We start from the raw sequence: 23,929 nt of genomic DNA, 5'->3' as shown, positions 1-23,929 counted from the left end.
GGCAAAGAATGGAAATAGAATAAAGTTTAATTGATTTTGGAAAAAGCCTTCACTCTGGTTGCCCCTCCTCCTTTCTTTAGGGCATGGAGCCAGACCTGAGAGGGGTGCTAACCTGTTGCTGCTTCCCCAGAGCAGCAGAGAGCCAGTGGTTTTGCACCCCCGCTCACAGTAGCACAGCACAGTGCTGTGATGGTCAGGCCAGGGCCTGAGAGCTGTGAGATCAAGGAGGGTACAAAATGGGTTGTCCGGCAGGAGTCTGGAGCATCCACTGCCACTTTACCTGTGGGTGAAGGGCACGGCTGCATGAGGAGCACTGAGAAGGGAGGCTCTGAACACAGAGGTGTGGCACTCACTGCTCCTGCCAGGCAGAGCCTGGACCAGCTCACTGCTCCTGCTTGGCAGAATGAGCAAGCTCCAGGGCTCCAGTGCTCGCTCTGTCGGTGGGAGCAGCAAGCTGGTCTGGGTGACACTGTGGCTGCCAGGCACTTTGGGGCTGTATCATTCATTCTGCCTGGCACGCCTGCGGGGCAAGGCACCATGCCTGGCCAGCGTTCCCTGATTCAGGAGAGGCCACTGCATTCTGGGATGCTGGAGGACTTCAACTTGGGTGGAATAGCTGGGGGAGTGACCACACTTTAATGGGACCGGAGCATAATTAGGTGGATTAGATATAATTAGATTAGTCCTGGAGTGGCATAACTTTAAACAGAAGAATGTTAAGCCCTTCAAAGGTCTTAATGTGCAGCTAACCCAGAGGTTAAGAGCTCCTGAAGCCACCTAAAATTACTGTGCAATGAGGCCCTTGTTCATCTAAGGAGTTATGGAGTTTTGAGGGAGTAAGGATCTTTCTAGGGCTCCCTAGGAAGCATTAAAACCTGAGTTGAAGTAGGTTAACTAACAGGCTTAGTGAATAAAATGCTAGATGCTACACATTACATAAACCAGCTAGGATTCAGTTTAAAATACATGGGCATTTGTACACATGTGTGTACTGCAGCACTGTGTTCTTTTAAAACCACCTTGTGCTGCAGTGCATACATTTGTATAAACGGTGAAATGCATGTCAGCACTGAGAAAATGGTGGCAGCGCACTCTTGAACTAAAACACATTGTTGGTGTTTTAATTCAAAAGTGCACTGCCACCATTTTCTGCCCACTGGCACGCAATTTGCTATTTACACAAATGCAACACCAGGCACGTCAGTTTGCAGGCTCCTTAGACTTGATTAATTGAGTCTGCTCTGATGTGCTAGATTTACAGTGCATCAGAGCAATCAAAGGTACGTGTATGAATGCCCCATATACCTTAAGTGGACTCCCAATGGCAAAGTTGAGTTAATGAGATGACCTCCCTTAAAAATACATGAATATATCTTAACTGTAACATATCCTGTCTAAATTTGTATAGACAGTAAAGCTGAAACACTGTTAGAAGGGTTCCTCCAAAGTCCAAAAGATTATTACATTTCCATAATAATATTTGTTAATGGGAAAGGTTTCTTGAAGGTAAAGACAGATTGGAATAAGCAACTTTTTAAAACTTATATTTGTATGGGAATAGTTATTAACAACAGTTTGAGTTCCTTAGTTGATCACCAAAGTTGCTGTTAAAAAGCTTTACCTGGATTCTGATATAAAAAACATGGCTGTATTTTGAAGTGGGGTGTCATATTTTAGTGCATGCATACAAGTCTTTATATATAGAACAACAGTTTTAGATCTACAGGAATACTTTTCTCTCCTCTTTTGCAGATGTAAACCAGGGTCATTGCTTGAGAGTTAGGAAAAATTATTTAAAGAATCTTCATTAGAAATAAATGGGAGTGCGTGATACTGTCTAAACAAAAGGGAAATATGAAAGGTTATCAATCATTCAGATGAATTAAGGAGCTTGCATAAAAGCCACGAGACTGCAGAAAATCTTCCTATTTTAAAGTAAGAGACTGTCTTTTCTAAAACAATAATCATAATAATAAATCCAGTTCACGAATGGATTGACAGGACTAAAAAAATCTGCTTTTAGCATTTTCTCCAGTTAGGTTTTACTTGTCACCTATTTTATGACCAATTAAATTCTGGAAAAAAATGACTAGTGGGTCTGCATCTACATTACAGATAGCTAACACAGTGTTCTATGTGGCAAGAACTGTCAGTTATGCATGGTAACCTAGCATATTTTCAATGAATTTTGCTACCAGGTATTTAGTGATGGAGTCAACTGTCACAGTAAACGTGCTGCTGTCTTTTGCCCTAGTCACCTTTACATCAACCATATGTTCCTGCTCTGCTGAATTAGGGCTATCAACAGAAAATCTTATTCTTTACAGTTAGTCATGAGTCATTATACCATTCTTCTTGGTCTGATACTTTTTAGCAGCCACGTATTTCTTCTCAAAATTTCCCAAACTGCATTTTTACATTTTATGTCACTGATCTCCTCCCACATGACAACAACTGCCTAGATTTCGCTAAGTCAGTGCCACACTGTCTTCATTCTCATCTTGTTTCACGCAATGCATTCACTCTAAAACCTTTGACATGTTTTTGAAATATTGCAAACACCACATTAATGAGCCAAATACATTGTGCACTCATAACTTATACAATAAAAAATGCAGTTGCATTGACACATAGTAGTGTTTTCTAGCTAAAAGCAAAGCTAAGGTAATAAAAATCAAATTGAAGAATAGCTACTTGGATCATATTCATATTGTCACCCTTATCATTATCTTCACATTACACTGACATCACTAGAGCTTTTGAAATAGTGCGTTAATGAGTGGTCTTCCCCCTCTCCCCCCATAGTAGTAGTCACTGGTATGAAAAAGAGTTAATGTTCTTTCAGTGGAACATCATCTACTTCACTTATTGTAATTACAAGTATCATAAGTGACGTGTCTTCTTGTATAGTTGCAATCTGGAGTGCCATAAAAAATAATTTAAAAATACTGGGATTGTTTTATTCAAAACTTTTGTTTCTTGATCCTGTTAGCCATGAACTGGATCAACTCATTTTATATTGCCTTGGATGAATAATAATCATGCATTTGCCCATCAAGTATTTGATGCAAGTATTCCTGCATGATGGGACTGAAGTGGAAAATATATTTACAGGCTATAGAATGCATCACACACATTAATTTTAATTGACAGGCAGGATCGGTGCCAGTACTGCTGTTTCTCTGAGGATTTTGCTCCTAATCTTAGGAATCACAGGAGAATGAAGGCAAGCCTAACTTCCTTGTGTCTTATGCAATACTAGTGTATTGCCCCTGGGTCTTGAAAGTGATTTCAGTGCTATGCAACTGATTCCAATCACCTCCTGTTACACCCGAAAGTTGGGAAGCTAAAGAGAAAGAATTCAGAAAACTGGTGAACATAAGCATTTATTAGAAGACACATAGATAGCAGCACTTTAAGCAAGAAATCAATGACGTACAGATGCAGTAAGTGAAGTAATCATCTTACTACCTATGAAGAGGCCTAACAGAGACTTGGGGGTCATTTAAGAGACTTGGAGGTCATCATTGACCACACGATGAACTTGAGCCTGCAATGTGATGCTGCAGCTACTAAAGCGACCAAAATGCTGGCTTGCATCCATAGATGCTTCTCAGGCAAATCCTGGGACATCATTCTTCCCTTGTACTCGGCCTTGGTGAGGCTGCAGCTGGAGTACTGCATCCAGTTTTGGGTTCCACAATTCAAAAAGGATGTGGAGAAGCTTGAGAGAGTCCAGAGAAGAGCCACGCGCATGATCAGAGGTCAGGCAAACAGACCTTACAACAACAGGCTGAGAGCCATGGGGCTCTTTAGCCTGGAAAAGCGCAGGCTCAGGGGTGATCTGATGGCCACCTATAAGTTTATCAGGGGTGACCACCAGTATCTGGGGGAACGTTTGTTCACCAGAGCGCCCCAAGGGATGACGAGGTCGAATGGTCATAAACTACTGCAAGACCGTTTCAGGCTGGACATTAGGAAGAATTTCTTTACTGTCCGAGCCCTGAAGGTCTGGAATAGCCTGACATCAGAGGTGGTTCAAGCACCTACATTGAACACCTTCAAGAGCAAATTGGATGCTTATCTTGCTGGGATTCTATGACCCCAGCTGACCTCCTGCCCTTTGGGCGGGGGGCTGGACTCGATGATCTTCCGAGGTCCCTTCCAGCCCTAATGTCTATGAAATCTATAAAATCTATGAACAAAGGTATTGGTCAGTTTTCCATGGCTCCTTTTAGTCCATTTTCCTGACACATGTCACAACCACTCCAATCTTGTTATTCTACCCATTTTCATACACACATTTACATCAGTTGAACATAACCTACATAAATTTCCATCTTATCATATTTAACTAGCAAAGACACTGTTATTTCAATAGGCTTCTACCTGAGTATGCAACATTATTTTTTCTTGTCAAAAGGCAAAACACCCAGTTACTACCACAGCTATTACTTTTAACTATTAGTACTTTCCAAAAATAATTTAAAAAATTAACACTTGGCCTAATTTAATGCTGGTGGCCTTGATAAACAGTGTTATTGTGACTCTTTTTTTTTAACTTTTGCAAAAAGTTTTGCTTTCACAAGAATACTTATCAGGTTTGGCTTGAAAAGGGGTTTCAGCTTCCCAATAAACCTCTCTCTTGGATTGAAAACCACCACTTTGTCCACCTATTCCAGCTTTTGTGTTTGACCCACAAAGGCTGTGCCCTTAAAAACACATGACCCCAAACAAAAATTAGGCTGTTTGGTTGAGTCCACATGTGGTGTGGACATTTGGTTCCCCAGGAACAACTAGCGGCAATGCAACTTTCGCTGCTGCTAGTTGTTCCGCGGGAATGCCCATGCCACACATCCTCTGGCATGTGGCAAGGTGCCCCAGATGGGGTAGGGGAGGCTGAGGGCTAGCCACAGAAGCCTTACCTGGAGTCCTGGGGGCTTCCCGGGGCTGCAGCGGTAGCAATTCTGCCACCCAGAGCCTGGTTGGCAGCCACAGTACAGCTCTGGGCAGCCCAGCTCTGCTTTTGAGCAGCATGCACTGCCTGCATGTGCATCACTCCACTTTTTTCTCTGCAGGTTTTTTTGACCCCTGGATATTCCCACAGCCATGTTCATCTGGACATGGCCCTTGTGTCTAAGGCCAGTCCTATGTTGAATTGCTCCAACAAGTTGCTGTTATGATACAACTGATCCTTCGGGAGAAATCTGGGCTATCGTGTGAAGTTTCTAACATGCTGATGAGGCAAGTGGTGGGTAAGCAGGGCTCAGGATACTTGAAGTGGTTACAAGTCCTGTACTGTTCTCCATTGTTTTTCTGGGTTCACTGTTAAGTTCTGAAGTTAAATGTGCTTTAGACTTAAAATGACTCAGTGCTAAGAGGTATTACAGGCTCTGTTCATTTTGTCCTACATCAAATTCTTTTGCCAGAGGTATTTGAGGAGTCTTGCTATTGCAAGAGTACATGGTGTATATATTGAATAATATGTTGGTTGTAGAGCCAGAAATACCAAAAATTAAGGTAAAAGTTAAGATTTTTTTATCTTTCGGTTTAGTTGTAGGGTTCAGCTTTAATTGTAGGGGGGTTTTAATTTAGCTGATGGGTATTTGCTTAGAATTCCCTGTCTCTGTACTGTACCAAACTCTGTACTGAAAAAATAAGCCAGCAGATGGCATCACTTGCTTTGAAACGGTGCTTGGTGCATACTATAGACAGGACATTCAGAAACTCCTCTATACCAGTGGTTCCCCACTTTTTTTATACTGTGGACCGACAAACTCACTCAAAGAATTCTGGCGGACGGGGTATAGAAACAATCTAATTTACTTATTTAAATTTATCAGGGCAGGGGGGTTGCTAAGAGTTGCCCTGCAAGTAAAGGTGCAGCTCCAGCCGGGTTGGGGCACTGCAGCTGTGGGCACTGGGAGACCCTACAGTGGAGGGGGCTGCGCAGGTGGTGGCGTGGGGAGACCAACTGGGGCTGCCTGAGAAGAAGGGGCTCCACTGCCTTCCCTAGCAGCAAGCAGCTGAGCTGCCTTCCCACCCTCCACCCCAGGCATTTCCCTGCCCGCTTCCAACTGTGGGTGGGGCTGGGGGGTCCTGCCCAGCCCGGCATGAGCAAGATGGGGTGCACAGAGCCGGCTGCCTCCCTCCTGGGGCTGCCCCACTGCCCAGCTTTAACCCTGTGACTGCCAGAGGCAGAAGCAGCTTGCCTGGGGGGACAGACGGGGGTCTGAGTGGGAGGCTTGTGCCACAACCTGGCAGCCAACCCTTCATGGCCCGGTACCAGGCTGCACCCCCTGGTTGGGAACCTTTGCTCTATACACTCTCTTCAAACTCAGAGCTCCTGCTGCTTAATGACATTTTTTCATATCATTCATGTAAATTGCTACCTTGTGTGACAACCTGAAAATAACCATAGGAGAAGAGCATCTGAGATTTTTAAAAAAAAAAGTATATTTTTTTCTCTCTAGGATGCACACATTACTTCTGTTTAGTATTATGATGGTACAGAAACATGAATCAAGCAGAATATGGAACCCTGAAGCATTGGCTTTTACTCTGAATGCTTATGAATATTATTCACTTAGTCTTTTTATGTGAACTTGTTGGGCTCAACAATGTACTATAAACCAAAATTTTAAAACGTCATATGGCTACACCTAAAAATTATAATGTTTGTCAACCTTTTAAATGCTTAATATTTTGAGAGGATGCTGAAAAACAAACAAACAACAAAAAACCCAAAAACTCTTATGTTGAAACTCCTTTATAAGACTTCTTTTTCTTACATAAACAAAAAGTCCTTCCTGCCCCCTGTCACCTTTGCTTTTCAGTCTATATCAAACCCTACTTTTCTAAGTTGCTGTTTCTTTTTTTAATCTGCTTTTTTCTTGTATTTTTTACCATTATTTCTTTTTCAAACCCTGGGAGGCAGATGTTCCTTTGAATTTAAAATTAGGCAACATGAGCTTGCTTTTTCCTGCTTTTTTGTCTCCTGAGATTTAGCTTTCAATCAAGAATAGGTCATAACTACAATAAGGCTTTATTTATTTGTTTGTTTATTCATTCATTTATTCAATATGCCTAGAAAGAAAGGTGATCTGAAGTCCACCTTTTAGTCTTGGGTTATGATTTCAGAGGGCTCTTCTTTCATCAGTCTCACTAAAAAATTCCTTTTTCTAGCAAATGAATTTTCCATACCAAACTCTCCAGGAGATATCATCAGCAGCAGTGCACTTACGCCCTATCTACTGTGACAGAACTGAAAACTAGAGACGGAAGAAAGTCTGGTTAGCTGGGGTTTACTAGCATGATCAAGTTGATCCCAAGTGAAAGCAAAAATATGGGAAGGAGGAAACAGACTACCGTGCAAATTACTTCTCCAAATGCAATACATTATAGATTAAAATCTGTAAATGGAAGGCTCCCCGCTTCATGCAGGATTGAATGGAAGAGAAACGTTTGTGTTCTTTTCTAGCCAATTAGTTTTCCAGTAAGGGAAAACTGATGTGTCTGAGGTCGAAGTAACATTTGAAATAGCTCAGTCACTTAAGGCATTACTGTAAGGTTTTTAGTTACTTTGGGGCAGTTTTAACACTCAACTCAAGATCCAGAGAAGAATGTTTTAACCAGCACCGTTTTGCTCTATCCCATTGCCTCTGTTTCATCTGTTTTGATATTACAGCTCATTACTGATTGCATGTACAAAAACCCTCAGCTTGAGCCCTTCAGCATGTGGAGCCTGTTCAAATTTTGACACTCAAGAAATGAAAAGTAACTGTGACTAAAAATAAAGTCCATTATATAAAGTCCCAGAAAAGTCATTATGAGCCCATTGAATCCTATCTTGATTCAATAGGCCAGGGATTGCTAACTAGTTACAGTCTTTTCTTCAACTTTGTAGGCCAGGAACATTTTAACCAACAATACCTGGGGGTTGCACCCTGACATGGGTTCATTTTCAGGCACATGTCCCTGCCCTGATACCAAAGCAGGAGTGGGCAGGGCTCTTGTTGGGGGTTCCCCGCTCTGCCCCTGGGACACCACAGCCAGGGCTGTCCACTGCTCAGTCTGCAGCTGCTTCTCGGTCTGCATTTGGGGCCAGGCCTCTCCCGGCGGGAGGGGGCTTATACTGCCAGATGCTGCCCCAAGCGCAGACTGAGCTGGGCCAGGCAGATCCAGCTGCAGTGCCGCGGGGCCAGAGCAGGGAACCCCACTCCCTGCCCCGAGGTCCTGCAGGTGGTGTCTGGCCCTGCCCCCACCAGCCGCTCAAGCAGCAGCTGCCATTCCCATTTCCGCAAGCGTGAGCCTCCTCCCAGCTGTGCTGTGGTCAAGGAAAGCCGCTGCAGGGCATGGCGGTGCTGCTGGGTGCTTGGAGGGCTCTGGCCCACTCTGGACCCCGGTGCTGCTGCACACAGTCCCCTGCAGCTCTGCCTTCCCCACAGCACAGTGCCCCTACCAGGAAGGGGTTTGCGCTTCCCGACATTATGACAGGGGCTGCTGCCCCTAACAAGGGCCCTGCACCCTCCCGCTGCAGCGGTGGAGCAGGGGCATGGTCAGACAGAGCTCCTGGGGTGGGGGCAGGGACAAGGGTTATTTCCCCTGCATCTGGTGGAGGGAACAGCAGGGGTCCTATTCTGCCTCAGAGAGCGGGCGTGGTGGCAACGGCAGGCAGATCCAGCTGCCAGTGGGGGTAGAGGGGAAACTAACTCTCCTCTCCTCATCAACTTCTGAGGGCCCCTCTTCTTGTGGGGTGGGGGATTACTGTAATGACCCAGCTAACAGGTCCCCTCTGGGGGGGTGGGGAGGGGGAGAAACATTGTCTCTTAAATGGAGGATCTCCTCATCCCTCACTTCTTGCACCAGCTGGCTGAACCCTGGCGGGTTCCTGTTATGCCCAAGGAGGTTCAGGTCCCTGATAAGAGTCAAGCTATATCGAGCCCCTATCTGGACCTGGCAGAGCCTCACATGGTCAGCCTTGCCCGGGCTAAGGGCCCCTTGCATGACCACTCTCTGCAGCAAATTCTCTAAGCGCAACAAATATGAAGAGGCAGACTTGCCTGTGTTGAAATGTGCTGAGCAGTTCGTAGTACGCTCCTCCGCTCTGGGACAGCCACCCAAACACATTGTGCAGGGTTTGAAGGCGCTGCTGCATGGTGATACCGGGGGTCTGAAGCTTGGCAGTCCTGATAACCCCAAAACGGGCTCTCTTAATACATCAAGGAGACAACGATGCTTCTCTTTGTCAGGTACATGCCATGTCATCGAAGTTTCCTGAATGTGGGCAGGCCAGGACTCAAATCCTTCCTCCCCCACAGCGACCGGGAGGTTTCCTGAAAAATTCTTCAATCTTTCATATGTGCCTTGGTCATTGGAGGAGCTTGCCACCCCTCTAATAACCTTCTGCAAGGCTGCAATCCATTCTCAAGTGGCTGCTGCTCCTCCAGACCCAGGAGATCTTCTCTTTCTGACGCCTGGAGAGTAACAGGCTCTAACATGTTTCTCTTACTGGCTCCTTATAGGGACACACAGCTCTGGCAGTGTTAAATCACCTGCTAACAAATCCCATGCAAGCCCCCAAAATGTAGCCTGGGTGCACACGGGTATGTACTCCCTTCTCCAATTGAAGGGGATTGTTAGCTGGCAGGTGTACTGTGGATGAAACTGCAAACTACTCACAGTTTACCTCTGTCCCAAAGAAGCCAGGCCAGGACAGTCTGGAACTTAAATATATACAAATTTATTAATATTTACATAAGTGGGTAAAAGATAAACATAAATGTAAACATAAGTACAGATATGTATATATATAAGTATATATTCAGATATATAACTATAAACCTTATTCTTTATAATGCATTACTACCGCTGGGGTTTCAGATGAGTGACAGGTAAACACATGTAAGTAATAGCAAGGGGTCCCAGTGGATTCCCCCCCAGGCAGAATTATAGACTTTGTTAAACTACCAATATACAATTATAAAAATACACAAAATATGAGATGTAGTGTTACAAAATATAAGGTGCTCCCTCACAAAATATAAGGCACATAAACATACAAAATAAACTTGGCTCTTCAAAAGTCCCCAAAGCCCAGGCCTTGGCTGTACTCCCATGACTAGTGGGAGGGGAAACCCTAGTGCCCTTGGGCCTTCCACAAACCTCCATTGAAGCCTATAAACTCAGAGGGGGCCCTCTTCTCCTGGGACCTCCCCTCCAGGAGCCCCTTACTAGCCAGAAGGAATTTCTCCTCCCTTGTGAGAATCCTCTTCCCCAGCAACTCATTACTCTGGGGTCCATAGTGAGTGGTCCTTGGCCCCTCAGGCATATTGCTCCTCGCTTGCAGGAGCCTCCTAGACCTCTGTCTCCTTCTGGACTGCTCACCTGCTTGAAGTCCCGAGCACCATCACGTGCTCCTGGAGGCTTTGCCTTCTGCTAAGCGTTGGAGGCATGTGTCGCCTCGTGCAACACTGGGGCTTAGTCTGCTCCTGGACCCTCCGTGCAGTGTTCTCTGCACTGGATCATTGCTCTGTGCCAGGGGACCCAGACCTGAGCCATTGCAAGCAGCTCCCAAGGTCCCGATGCCTTCTGGACTGCTCTGTGCTGTGCTGTCACCACCAGCTGTCTGGCCCTAGGCCAGGGATTGCAGACCCGAGCTGCCTCAAGCAGCTCCCAGGGTCCTGCTCCATGCACCAGCCTGTGCATCATGTTCCTGGCTGCACACCAGGGGTTGCAGACCCAAGCTGCCTTGTGCAGCTCCCAGGGTCTGGCTGCGTGCACTGAGCTGTGCACCATTCACCACGCTCCTCCACAGCAGGGCTGGGGACACAGCCACTCACCACTCCCATTTGGTGAGGGAGGCTTCGGGCCACTGTATCAGTAAGTTTGCCATATATACATGCCCTTTTCACTGGTCTTTTGCATTTATGTCAAAAACGACTCTGAAATCTGACAGTGTCTGGTATCACTCCTATACTTTGGAATGAAATGGGTTTAAGGTTGCCTTTCCATAAGGCTCAGACTGGGGTTCCCCCTTGCTTCCTGGGAATGTACCCCTGGGAACATTTTCAGCCCCTTGCACACCTCATGAGCAAACTTACCCTGGACAGGCTGGGAAAGACATCTGCTTGGTCCCTCACAATGGCTGGACCCCTAGGACCTAGAGGAAGGCATTTTTGGCAGCAGTAAGAGGAGGCCTGTGCAGGTAGGAGTGGGCTGCAAACCTGTTATCTTTAAGGGTGACCAGGAATAGACTAGGAATGACCTTAGTGATCCAGCCAGTGGCTGTCTGGCTACAAGTCCATCTTCATGCTGTCTGGGAGAGTAGGGGAGCCCTCAGCTTGGAACAGCTCCGTGGCCATCTCTTGAATCAGGATGGAAACAGGAAAGAATGGCTGTGTGGAACAGAATGATGGCGTGTCCCATCTCCATATTGCTGTCCTGGGAAATGCAACAAGCAGTATATGCCACATGCTGGGACTGCACCCTGTCATCCACTTCCAAGATGTAGGATAGCTCCTTGTAGCAGGTGCAGGACACTCTACATGTGCAGGGCAGGTGCAGGACACTGCACATAATTGAAACCCCAGGCCTTCATGAACTTCTGCTTCTGCATCTTGCACTTTGAGCAGTATTGGTGCCAGCTGTGGTTGTGCCCATGGACAGCCATTTCCACAGCAATCCTTTTATTGACAGCCTGGTTTCAGTGGCTGGAATGGAGAAACTGTTGAGTTTCTACCTTTCCCCAAATGGTAAGCATGTCCATTACTTCATCCTGCATCTAGTTGCAGCCATACCTGCAGCCAATGGTGGTTGATGGAAGCATGGTTTGAGGTCAGGGTGCTGCCCTTGATTGTGTGGATGGGAGCACAGAATGGCAAGCAAGTCACCATAGAGAGCAAAAAAAGATGGGTGATGCCATGTGTGATCTCTCACCTGCAGGCAATAGAGTTCTCCTATGCTAGAATGACCACCTGAAGTTAGAGGGGCAGGAGCAGTGCATTGTGGGATGTTTGGAGGATTGTCTAGCCAGCTTGTCCTGGGATGATTACTTGAGATAACTTTACAGATGTGCAAGTCTTTGTCCCAGAAAAAAAGCAATAGCAGATTATTGACCTACATACTTTAGTAGGATTTGACATGAAACATGGGCTTATATACCTGAAAGGTCAGGATTTGCTATGGAACAAAATGCTTCCTCCTGTATCAAATGCAACACCAATTTACACCCTATGACAAACTATGCTAGCTTCCAAAGCACTAGGCATGTTATTTTTTCTGAAATCTGCTGCTACCCAAAATGGCAATGCTGGAACATAAAAAGGTCTTTGTTTTCCCCTGATGCATCTGTTCCTTCTGCTTGCTTGCAGTGAGAGGTCATGATGATCTGCTGTCAGTAATATAATCAACATAACCCTACTGTAAGCAAGCAGAAGGAACAGATGCATCAAGGGAAAATGAGAACCTTTTTACTTTCCAACATTGCCAATATGAGTAGCAGCAGATTATAGTAAAAATAACATTCCTAGTGCTTTGAAAGCTAATGTAGTTTGCCTGCAATGCATTTGCTGAAGCTCCTAGTGACATACCTAAATTAGCTAGCCCAGATTGCTAGCAATACTGTGACAGCAAAGAACCACAAAGCAACACCTAAGAATCTGAGTAAACACATGGACAATGCTGCAATGCAGGACATGAGCTAGATAATTTAAAGCTAACTTGGGTATGTCTGGACTGTGGTGTGGATCGGAGGTCAATAATAGGCCTGTGTGAATAGGGAACTAGTTGATTCGGGTTTGGATTCAGCTGATTCAGATGCCAGTGATTCAATTCAGAGCTCTGAATCAGTTTTCTGCTTCAGTTTGGGGGAATCAGCCATAGGGAATTGATTTGGAGATTCGGCCATAGGGTATAATGGGGAATCAATGAAATATTTATAACTTTGTTGTTTTTTGTCTAATTTGGATGCAACTTGCAGGGATGGTAGCCTCTTCTAAGAGCATGAAGCCTGCCAAGTTTCAAGGAGATAGCTACAAGGGTTTGGTGGAAACTGCACCCTGAAATATTGAAAGCAAAACATGTCATGTGTACGTGTTAAGCCACAGAGGGGTCAAAACTGCAGGGATGGTAGCCCCTGTGGAGGCCACAAAGCCTGCCAAGTTTCAAGGAGATAGGTTCAGGGGTTTGGGGGAAACTGTACCTCAAGCTGCTGACAGGCAAAACTCGTGACACTGTGTGTGTTAAGAAGCAGCAGGGTGAAAGCTGCAGGCCTGCTAGCCCCTGCTGTGGCCATGAAGTCTGCCAGCTGTCAAGGAGATAGGTGCAGGGGCTTCTGGGTTCTGGGGCCCTGCATCCCTAGCTGCTGACATGCAAAACTCATGACATGGGTGCTTGTGCAATTGACTGTCTCTGTCTTTGAGATAAATAGTCAATATAGAGCCAAACTGCTTCTGCTCTGTCTGTGGTTTTGTGGGTGTTAATCCTTACTCGTTAACTGGTTATGTAGTAGCTAGGTACTGTGTATTGAGCTGGTCCCTGAGTAGATCATGACTGATTGGTAACATAGCTTAGCAGCCAGGCCTGCAGTAGTTTCCCCCTACCCCCATGCCCCAAGACAGACACAGTTGCACAAGCACCCATGTCACGAGTTTTGCTTATCCGCAGCTTGAGGTGCAGTTTCCCCCAAACCCCTGCTCCTATCTCCTTGAAACGTGGCAGGCTTTGTGGCCTCAGTAAGAGCTACCATCCCTGCAGTTTTCACCCCCTCCCCCCCACCCATAGCTTAACACACACGTGACACAAGTTTTGCTGTCAGAATTTTGGGGTGCAGTTTCCCAGAAACCCCAGCACCTATCACCTTGAAACATGGCACGTGTCACTCTCAGCAGAGGCTGCAAGTTTCATCTGAATCAGCCAAAAGACAACAAAGTTGTAGATATTTAATTGATTTCCCATTATACCCTATGGCCAAATCTCCAAATCTTTTCCGAATCAATTTGGAAAGCCTAAAGCTTCCTGTGATTCGATTCGGATTCATAGATTCGGCCTCCGAATTATCCGAATCATCTCTGAATCTGAATCATGATCTGAAGGTTTGCCCAGCCCTAGTCAGCAACCTTCTGTTACAGCAGACTAGAATTTGTGACCTGGCCCTCTGCCACAGGCTGCACATGTCCAGCCTGTGGCGGGTGCAGAGATCCCACCTCAGGAACACAGCTGGGTATTCGTATCCCTCTGCTGTTTCCACCACGTGAGACAGTCCATTCCTGGGGTGGTGGCGGCAAGCCACCCCCAGACCAGCGACAGTGTCACAGGGCAGAGATTTTTGGGGAGAAACCAAGGTGGCTTTCTGCCACACAGCCCCACAGAGATACTCAGCCCCTCTTCAGCTTGGGTTAGTGCAGGCTTTAGAGTAGTAGGGAGGACTATGGAGGGGACAGGTGGCACAGTGCAGCTGCATGCCATCTGAAAACCTATCCTGGGTTGAATCTTTCTGGTTCAGATCCAACCTCTTTTCAGGTCAGCTCCAGGCCATAGGTCATCAACCCCTGGTGTTGAATGTGTTAGATTCAGTCTCAGGTACATTTACGCTTTTGTTGCCCAAATATGTAAATTGTCTGTACCAGAGGTTCCCAAACTTTTTCTCATTGTGACCCCCTTCCAGATTTACCAGCTGCTTGCATACCCCTACCAGCATATGCTTCATATTTTAACCCCTTAAATAACCATTATTATAATAATGAAAATTAAATCAACCATTATGTAATTTCTCCCATGTACCCCCAGAGATGTCTTGTGTACCCCCAGGGGTACATGTACCACAGTTTGGGAACCCCCGGTCTATACTTTGCCCTTTCCCCCTGTTGTTCTCAAAGTATTTTACAAATGTGTGTAAGTATTTTTTATGTAGCAGTTGTATAGAGAAGGAGCCAAGGATTAAGTAGGGGAAGTGATTCCTTGTCCTACGTCACAAAGAATTTATCAGAGACGAAAACTGAAGCCCAGCTTAATGGCTTTCAGGACATTATCAGACCACAGTTGCTGCTTTTTCTCAGTAGCGAAACTGGGATGGGTGGAGGAGGCGGCAATAGGGGCAGCAACCCCAGGCACTGCCTTTGTCAGGGGACACAAAAAGAGAAATTGTTATGTGTTTTTTTGGGAACTGACAAAGTATTTCCCTTGTTACTGAATTTGTTGTCCAGTCCTTCAAAGAAGAAGGGACTGCCTGAGATTGTATTGTAACTCCAGTCCTTATGTTCAGAGCCCCAGAAATATCAGCAGTAGATATGATCCTGACTTAGGAGTGATGCTAAGCAGATGTCTGAAAAACTTGACCTTTTCAGGTCTTTGTATGTAAATGGATGATTAGCATATTTGAATAAGCCACTTGATTATTGAAATCATGAAAATAAAGGTGGAGTTGTGAGACCAGAACTTTTTGCATGAGCAAAGCTCTGAAGAAATGTGTTATGAAACTCTGTTCCTCCTTGTATGCTGTTTGAAAGTGATTTTGAATTAACAAGGAAATGAATTAGGTCCAAAGACTAGAAAAATCGCACCTGAAGATTGAAAATCAGTTTTGAAATAAATAGGCTGGTATTTAAATAGGTTTCTTCTCCTCCTTCATTTAAAGTTTCTTTCTAATTATTGGCCAGTTAAAAGTTGTTTCACGTTTGCCTGCCATCCTCAACATGAACCAAGTCTAACAGACCATTTACTGGAGAAGGTAGTCTGTCATGACTGAGAAACTTTAGGAGGAAAGAGTAACTCCTTGGATGTCAACTATTAGAAACAGAGAGAGAATTATTGGTGAAACTTGACATAGGTACAAACCAATCTACTTTGGTCAAAGATTAGTTGTATAGTCAGGCATCAGAAATATTGTCTTCATGGGAGAGAATGGGGACCGGTGACTTCTGAAGGTTATGACATACCAGGGTCTAAAACCTGAACACGATAGAAATCCAAACCAAATTGTCCTCATACTAAAACTGTAATCCCCGTAGATCAAAGGAACATTTTAGATAGTGTCTTTCTGCTACAAAGAACTGAAAGCTGCACAGCAACATATATTTTACCAGCTACGTATAATTTAATGGGCTATTCCTGCTACAAAACACAGCATATCCAAGCAGCACATAGCTGTAAAAGCTAAGAAGATTTCATTGTATAAGAGTAGTTTATGGTCCTCATCCTGGTGGAAATGTTTAATATAGTATAGTCGAAATACATGATGAGGTATAAAGCAGACTAGTATTACCAAGGTGAAGAAGAAACTCTTCATGTGAGCTCTGAATTCCACATGTGAGTTCATTTCAGGCCAGTACTTCACTGCCAGTTGAAAGATTATGGCTAATTGGATTATGGTGAGCACAAAGAATATTGCCATCAAAGTAGCAATCAAGCAGTAGTTTGTTATCATCATGCCCTTCTTCATGATGTCTTTCTGGAACTGAAAGCATTCTGAATCTTTGTAGCTGTCAGTGGTGCCGTAATAGGAAATAAAAATAGGTAAGATCACCAGAGTTCCCACAAGCCAGAGACCAGCAAGCCAGGTTGTTGTGTAGCACTTCTTAAACTCCAGTTTCAACAGGCGTATTAGAATAATAGCTACATAAAAAATGAAAGTGGTATACATATGCAAGTAAATCAGGCCACTAACCATTCTGCAGGTGAGCCACCCCAGTTTCCATTCAGATGAAATATAATAGCTGAGGCGGAATGGAAGGCTAAGTAACAGAATGGTATGCACTACCATGAGATTGATGATGATAGCAGTCATCACAGTCTGTGATCTTCTTTGAAGCAAGTGATGGGACATTAGGACAACTCCAGTAATACCTCCAGCTAGATCAGCACTGTAGAGTGATATCAAGATCGAATATAGTGTTTTGGAGATCTGAGTTTCATTTAGGGAAATAAGCTGTTGTTCTGAGCTTGTGTTAGATATCTCCATCATTGTCTTTTCTTTTTAAAGCTTCCTAAAATACGAAGATGGAAAATTCAGAATATACATTTAATATTAGGCTTATAAAAGATATGCACCTCTGGTATATTATACCTATTATTTTCACACTATATACGTAAGAGATAGCTGAATATTTAGGATAGCCCATTAACTGCTTAAAAACAACACCATAACCTCATCATAAGTTAAATTTGAAAATGGAAAAAATTACTGGAATATAAAATTTTTTCTGTGTGTGATGTTGATACTTCATTGGGAAGTGAACTGAGACCACCATTTTAATTCCAGATAGGCAACTTGAACAGCCATGAGATGGTAACTTCTAGTTTGCACTTGATTTGTGGGCTGAATTAAAATGTGCAATCTAGTGTTGAAAATCCCATCTCCCTGTTACCTCAACCTTTTTACCTCCTATCCACAGACTCAGCTGAGATGCTCTGTTGGTGAGGAAAAGAAAAAGCAGTGAACTATTTTGAATCACATTTCAAAAAGGGATAGTCTCAATCGAAAAGGGATCTGCTAAATATACATGGACATACACAACTGTATTTGTGTTTCTTGTAGACAGATACCAACTACCCATTCTCTTGGAACAGTTACTTGGTTTGTGCACATGAATACAATAACTGTTCCACAAAAAAGTAATAGCTAGCCTTAAACTAATAGCTAGAATAGCCTTAAAGTAATAGCTAGAAGTGATCTCTTATTAGAAAAATAGTGGACTCAGTTTCCTACTATGTGGGATCTCAATTTCAATAACCTAATTTAACATAAAGTTCTTAGCCATATTCCTGCTCATCTATAAACTACCATCCCTGAAGGAAGATTTCCTGTTTTAATAATGTAAATAAAGGCCCTTTGGTTTTCTTTTCCCCTCTTTTTCTTTGACCATGCCATGGCTTATTTTATTTATTGAGTTTTTCAGGTAAACTGTAAACTCTTAGGAAAAAAATCAGTCAGAGCACCCTATAAAATACATTGTATAAGTTACAGTCAAGTTTTAAAAAAAATCACTTTAATTCCTTTATTTGATATGTTTTAAAAATGATTAAAATAATCTAACTCCAAACAATTTACAGACCTAAGAACTTTTGCACACAGTGAATTAAAAAAAAAAAAAGAGTGGGTTTGTTTATCAAGTATTTACAAGTTTGCCTTTCCCACTTTAACTCGAATCTGTTTTCCATTTTATGCTAGTAACATCCCAAAGGGAGCTATGGACATGTAGAGAGGTGGTTTCCACTTTGGCCTGACAGCTAGCTTTGCCCTTCTCGGTGGTGGTTTAGCTGAGCTGCTCATAGTGTCATTCTTTGCTCCTTGGCAACATATAGATATATCTGTCCCCTGTGCAGCTTTCTGCTTGCAGCTAGCTTTCAGGATAATCATGCCCCCAGGGTAACCCCTGTCCTGTTATGGGTCTGTCTCCTTTCTAGCGGCTAGCCCTCTAGCAGTTAGCCTGCTTCCTAGCTGCTGCCCCTCCATACAGCCAACTTAACCCTGCTGCAGCATCTGTTAAGGTAACAGAAGCCTGTGGCTCCCTGTTACAGTAATTACAATAGTGGATACATAGTTTCAGTGCTTTTCAAAAGCTAGCTGCCTCACCCAGGAATATTTTTTTTCATTAGCTATTGTAACAAAAATACTTTAAAAGAAAGGTTACCTCTTGAATCTGTAGTAAGTATTTGTGTTCTTCTCTTCATATATTCATGGTACGGTCTTCACTGTCTGTGCGGAAGAGGGTAGTGTCTGTTACTACTTGACGTCAAAGGAGTTTTGAGGCTCTTTCAGCCCACATACAGGAAGATCAAAATAGTTACAAATCTTTTCACTACATGCTGAGATAGTAGTCATATATGTTCCAAATCTGGTACTGATAACCAAGGAAAGACTAAACGGTTGTAAAATGGCAAAGAACAATGACCTGGGATGGACTGGTGCAGGAGCTGTCCAAAAGCTGACCACTCATTTTTCAAGGTAACAATTTGATCAATTCTGACAGCTGAGGAGCTTCATCTAGTGGTGCCAGGCAGAGCAATTTGAGGTGGTACTTGGGGTCTTGTACTCCATCCAAAGGATCTAAAGCTGGGCACAGAGCATATGGACTGCCAAACAATAATGCAAGAGAGATGGAAGTACTGGGCACCTAGCCTGACTGCTGTGTGACTTCCAAAACTAAAGAGGAAGAGCCAAATCAATCTGAAATTCTAACAGCCTAATACTCTTTTCTTTAAATTTCTTGCCTCTGTGTAGCTTCAGTGCAATTTGGATGCTGAAAAGATGAGCACATGCTAGGTGGAAAACCAGCTTGCCACTGATGAAAAGTGATCATTTGCTGATGTCAAAACTGCTAGAGTCTTAATGGTGAAAACTGTGATTTCCTGGTTTCAGCTTTTAAGCAGTAGCAGAACTAGTGCAGGGTGACCAGTGCAGCTGCCCCAGGCTGACTTGGAGGAAGGTCGGAGAGAGGCATAAAAATATCAACTGCCGCCACAGCCACAAGAACATGCCAGAGCAGCCAGAATTCACCACTGGCCACCATGCATCCTGCTTTCCTGAGTGCCCAGCCACTTTGTTATGCCTTTATCTTAATGTCTTTTTCCATTACAGTGATAGGATGCAACATTTTTTCTGGGAAATCCCATCTCAGAATTATTCAAGGTCCGTTAATCTCTTCCCAACTTTCCACTGTTCTGTTATGAGTCACAAACTTCTGTAAACTCTTGCCTTCAAAATGAGGGTCAGTGGAAGCTCTGCACACAAGGAAATGAGTCATCTTTAGCCTCCTCCAGTTGATTTCAGGGAGCTGGTTTTCTGTTGCAGTTTGCAGATAAGTGGCTTTCATCCACTCCAGGCATCCGGTTTGAAAGTATATCTGCTAAAAAGTGGAGGAGTGCAATATGTTAAGTAAAGGTCAGAGTTGATGGCCATCACCAGGAGCCTAAGGGGGCAAAAGGGGCTGAAACTGGTAAAATCAGGAAAAAAAGGTGAAGAGGAAGGTGGAAGTATAGGAATATGCAGAGTTAACAGAAACACAAGAGAGGAGTGAAGCTGAGCAGGTACTCCAGAGGAAGACTGGGGGCATGTGGAAGAGAGAAAGAAGAGGGAAGCAAGATGAGACAAACTAAAGGAGGACAGCATGTGAAGCACAATTACAGCACCAGATGTGGACTCAGATTGTCTGAAACCGCCATTGGATAGGTAGCTAATAGGTGCATTTGTAGAGAAGCCGTTAGGCTAGTGGGGCTCAGCCTTTTAGACAAGCAGGCCAGATGCTTGCCACTGGACTGCCTCACAGGCTGCAGTTCTGGTAAGAAAATAGCGAGGAAAGGGAAGTGGCTGCCAGTGTCATATGAAGGGGAGAAGGGAAAGAGGAAGAGAGCTTACTTCCAGCTGCTGAGGGGATGGAGTGGCATGGTGCAGGGCAGGGAAGGGGGCATGTTGGCCTGAGTTGCTTGCTGCTGATTCCCTGTGCTGCAGGCCAGATGTAGTCACTTTGGAGCTGGATCTAGCCCATGGGGCAATGGTTGAATGAACACCGCTGCCTTAGAAAGACAGTTGTTGAATCAGTGTGAATGTGGCTAGGACATTATTTTCAGACTCTTGTCAACAATTAGTTGCACAATAGAAGAACGTTTGGTCCTTGATTCCACTTACATCTATTGGTGGTCTACTGACCTTGGTCAGGGAAGTTATATGTTCAAATTCTTAACTTAATGCTCATTAGGATGATATAGATTGGGGAATCTCTATTTAATCTGCAGTCTTGTGATTGTCATTTTAAATAGTAGCTACAACAGAGCTCATTTTGTAGGGCAGAGCTGAGACATCTTGTGCCATCTTATAGGTTCTCAATCGACTGGCAGTCCAGTATTATAAATTATACCAATTATATTGTTCACTTAAACTAAAATCCTCCTCATTTGTATATTTGACTGACTTGTTCACCTCTTGAACATCAAAGTGCATGTAGTCAAAGTTGTATCAGCAATATAGTAAGCACCTGTTTCTACATTTTAACTTAATGCTTTATTTGGGATTTCAGGCATTTTCACACAGTTTTATTTCACTCCCTTTAATTAAAAGCTACTTATACTGCAAAATGAGCAAATACTGCTTCACAGCTCATGATCTTTCAGAAAAATCCTTTTGCATATATATATGCTCCTTCACCTCATGCAACATCAGGAGATGAGCCATTTTAATCAGTACACAGCCAGCAAGATTTACAGTAGGCACTTGCAGGTGGCAGAAAGTAACACAACCAACTTGTAGTCTAGTCTAGACTAGTCTTTTGTGTTCTTCAGTTAAAAGTTTGCTGCGAGAAATGTTTTGCTTTGTTTGTTATGCACAACAAGGCTATTTGGTTTCCAGGATGCAGGTTCTCTAACGTATTACTTATAGTTGTGTAACTAATATCTGCCTGAAAACTGCTTATTTAAGCTGAACTAGTATCTGCAGGGGTTCATAAAGGTCTTAAATCTCAGATAAGACACCATCAGCTTGATCTATTTTTTCCATAGACATGTACCATCTTACTTCAGACAAGCCTGTATGTGTTTTTTTTCAACAAAAACACTTTAATTTTTTGGGCTCCAAAAATGAGAATCGTCACTGCCTGTTGATGATGTTGAAGAATTAGACAGGTCTTTTCCTATGCTGGAGAGTTTCCCAGCACTGTTGGGTGGAAGTTTCATGATATCCTTAATATCTTAATACTTGGACCAAGTCTCTCTCAAGGTGTAATTTAGAGCTGCTGCTGTATTAAGTCAATCCAGGTTGCTGTGGGCACGGTGGGAATTGCTGAGAATTGGGTTAAAGCACTTTGGCACTACTGAAAAGCTGCAGATATCCATATTAAAGCTTGAAAAGCTGGCACCTAAGTTAAAATTTCTCTGTGCTCCACAATGTTTTCCTCCTTATCCAAACTCTTTTCCATTCATCATCCCCACACAGTTTCTTTTAATTTTCATTCCTGATGCCTCTCTCAGCCACATTTCTCATGGGTGCTTTGGTTCCCGAGTACAGTGGTCACTAAGGACCTTTGTACACACCACAAAATTGGCCTTTAAAGTGGCTTAAATGCCTTTTTGCATTGCTTTAATTGCACTGCTGTTTGCACGCTCAGCGGTGTATTCCACTTTAAATGACTTTGGTACGTAGGAAGATAAAACACCTCAGAGTTGTTTTAGTTTGCTACCTAACAAAGTGCAGCAATGCACAGGAAGCTGAAAGGTGACATGCTTGAGACTTGGTGGGCCCCGCACAGTGCAGGGGCTGTGGGAAATGGCGACAGCCTGTGCTGGTTAGCTTCACTGAAGAAGAAGAAAAAAAGTGGCAAGCCTGATCTTTTTTTCTGTTTTTTTCTTCCCGGAGCCTGCCTGCCTGCCTGAGTTATGCAGGGACCTGGTGTTTCCTTCTGTAGCTGTGGAGTGTGTGGTGGGGGGGGGTCTTTCCCTCTCTGGTGTGGCCCCCCGGGACCACCCAGGCCAGATGCCAGCAGACAGGTGCCACCTGGAGAGCTCCTGCATGGCTCAGAGACTACTTGGCCCGCCAGCAGCTTGCACCATCCTCTACTCTCCCACCGCTGTAGAGGCAGGTAAGGATTGGGCCCCCACCCTTGTGTACATGCCACAGGGATTTAGTTCAGTTTTATTCTCCCTAAATTGAAGTGGTGTTTTCAAAAACTCTCTGTTTCAGTTTATAAAGAACTAAACCAAATTAAACCCTCATGGTATGTACAACCAGCCTATGGCTGCTTCACCTTGTTTCAAATAGTTTTTCTTCTGCTATATGCAGGCCCAGCAAAGCTCATTTTCTGCTCTTCACATTTGCGGTCAGCCTTTTCAAGCTACACAGCCTCAGTATGAATTATAGTCCTGCCATAAATATTTGCTAGATACACAATTGGCAAAGGCTTAACATTTATTCAACTGAAAGAAAACAAACCCACAAAACAGTTAAATCATGAGGGCTGGAGAACCATGATTTACCAATGCACAGACAGTTTTCAGTGAATTACAGGAAACATGGAGAAATTTACATGGAGTTCCTGGCCAATATTTTCTTATTAATATCACAGCAGTAGGATAGAAGGCACTTTCTGAAGAGCCATTGATGAAATGATTAAATAACTTGTGCTTTTGTGGCAAACCATTTAAACTTCAAAGCAAGTAGCAGAAAAAGTCATAAATCATGAACGTGACAGGCACAGGGAAGGGAGAGCATCAGAGCTTATATAGGAAATAATTGGAACACTGATTTCACAGATTCTTTAAATGACACTTTTTATATGAAAGATTTGCTTCTGGTTTAAGAAACAAAACAAACATAAACCATTACTGTCAAAACCTGACTTCAGAAAGTGATGAACATGCTTATTTCAATAGAAGCCACCAGAGAGGCAAATATGGAGACTGATGGTGCCAAGATATATTTTGGTTGTAATTGAGGTCATAAGGCTGAATCACACTGATTTAGTATCGATTTGTACCACAGCTATTAAAAGGACAATCAAGTCCAGATAACTTGCCTTCATTTTTCCGTGCCTAGTAAGAATGACAGAGGAAAGGTACATAAGTGAGTTTTTATGACCAAAGTGTTAGTGACGACAATGAAAATATGTCAGATACATATTTTGAGCTTCTGATGTGTTGATGTTTAATAAATTCTCAAGACAGATATATAATCACACTCTGACTTGTAGTTTCAATAGAAGTCTCATTCTATTCCAGTCTTTTCCCAATGTTTAGTTAGTTTATTCTGGTCTATTTAAGTTTATAAATTATCGTCTTAATATCTGAGCACCACCCAGTAATGCATTAAGCAACTCTAGTAACACTGATCTGTTTTGCATGTGTCCTGTCATTCTCTTCACAAGAAGCCTGGTTTATTTGAGAAAGAGGGGTGGGGCGAGGTTGGTGGAAACTTTTTTTTTTATATATATATATATATATATATATA

At 43.6% G+C, this 23,929-nt stretch overlaps 1 protein-coding gene across 1 annotated transcript; it reads right to left on the bottom strand.

Annotated features, from left to right (window-relative positions):
* Positions 1–14,831: 14,831 nt before the first annotated feature.
* Positions 14,832–18,699, bottom strand: LOC109291984 (probable G-protein coupled receptor 141). Its single transcript, XM_019509238.1, has 2 exons — positions 18,630–18,699; positions 14,832–16,982 (listed from the first exon to the last, which is right to left on the bottom strand). Exon 2 carries the CDS (start codon positions 16,958–16,960, stop codon positions 16,094–16,096), a length of 867 nt encoding a protein of 288 aa, XP_019364783.1. The 5' UTR covers positions 16,961–16,982; positions 18,630–18,699; the 3' UTR covers positions 14,832–16,093.
* Positions 18,700–23,929: the final 5,230 nt, after the last annotated feature.

The sequence above is a fragment of the Gavialis gangeticus genome, unplaced genomic scaffold (genome assembly GCF_001723915.1).
Source record: "Gavialis gangeticus isolate Ggan-Ray unplaced genomic scaffold, GavGan_comp1, whole genome shotgun sequence".
Classification (NCBI taxonomy): Eukaryota; Metazoa; Chordata; order Crocodylia; family Gavialidae; genus Gavialis; species Gavialis gangeticus.
This window is presented reverse-complemented; position numbering and strand designations above follow the sequence as displayed.

Bases quoted from the DNA above. Each gene is read 5' to 3' on its own strand.
- LOC109291984 (XM_019509238.1), bottom strand. From the start codon at position 16,960: ATGATGGAGATATCTAACACAAGCTCAGAACAACAGCTTATTTCCCTA.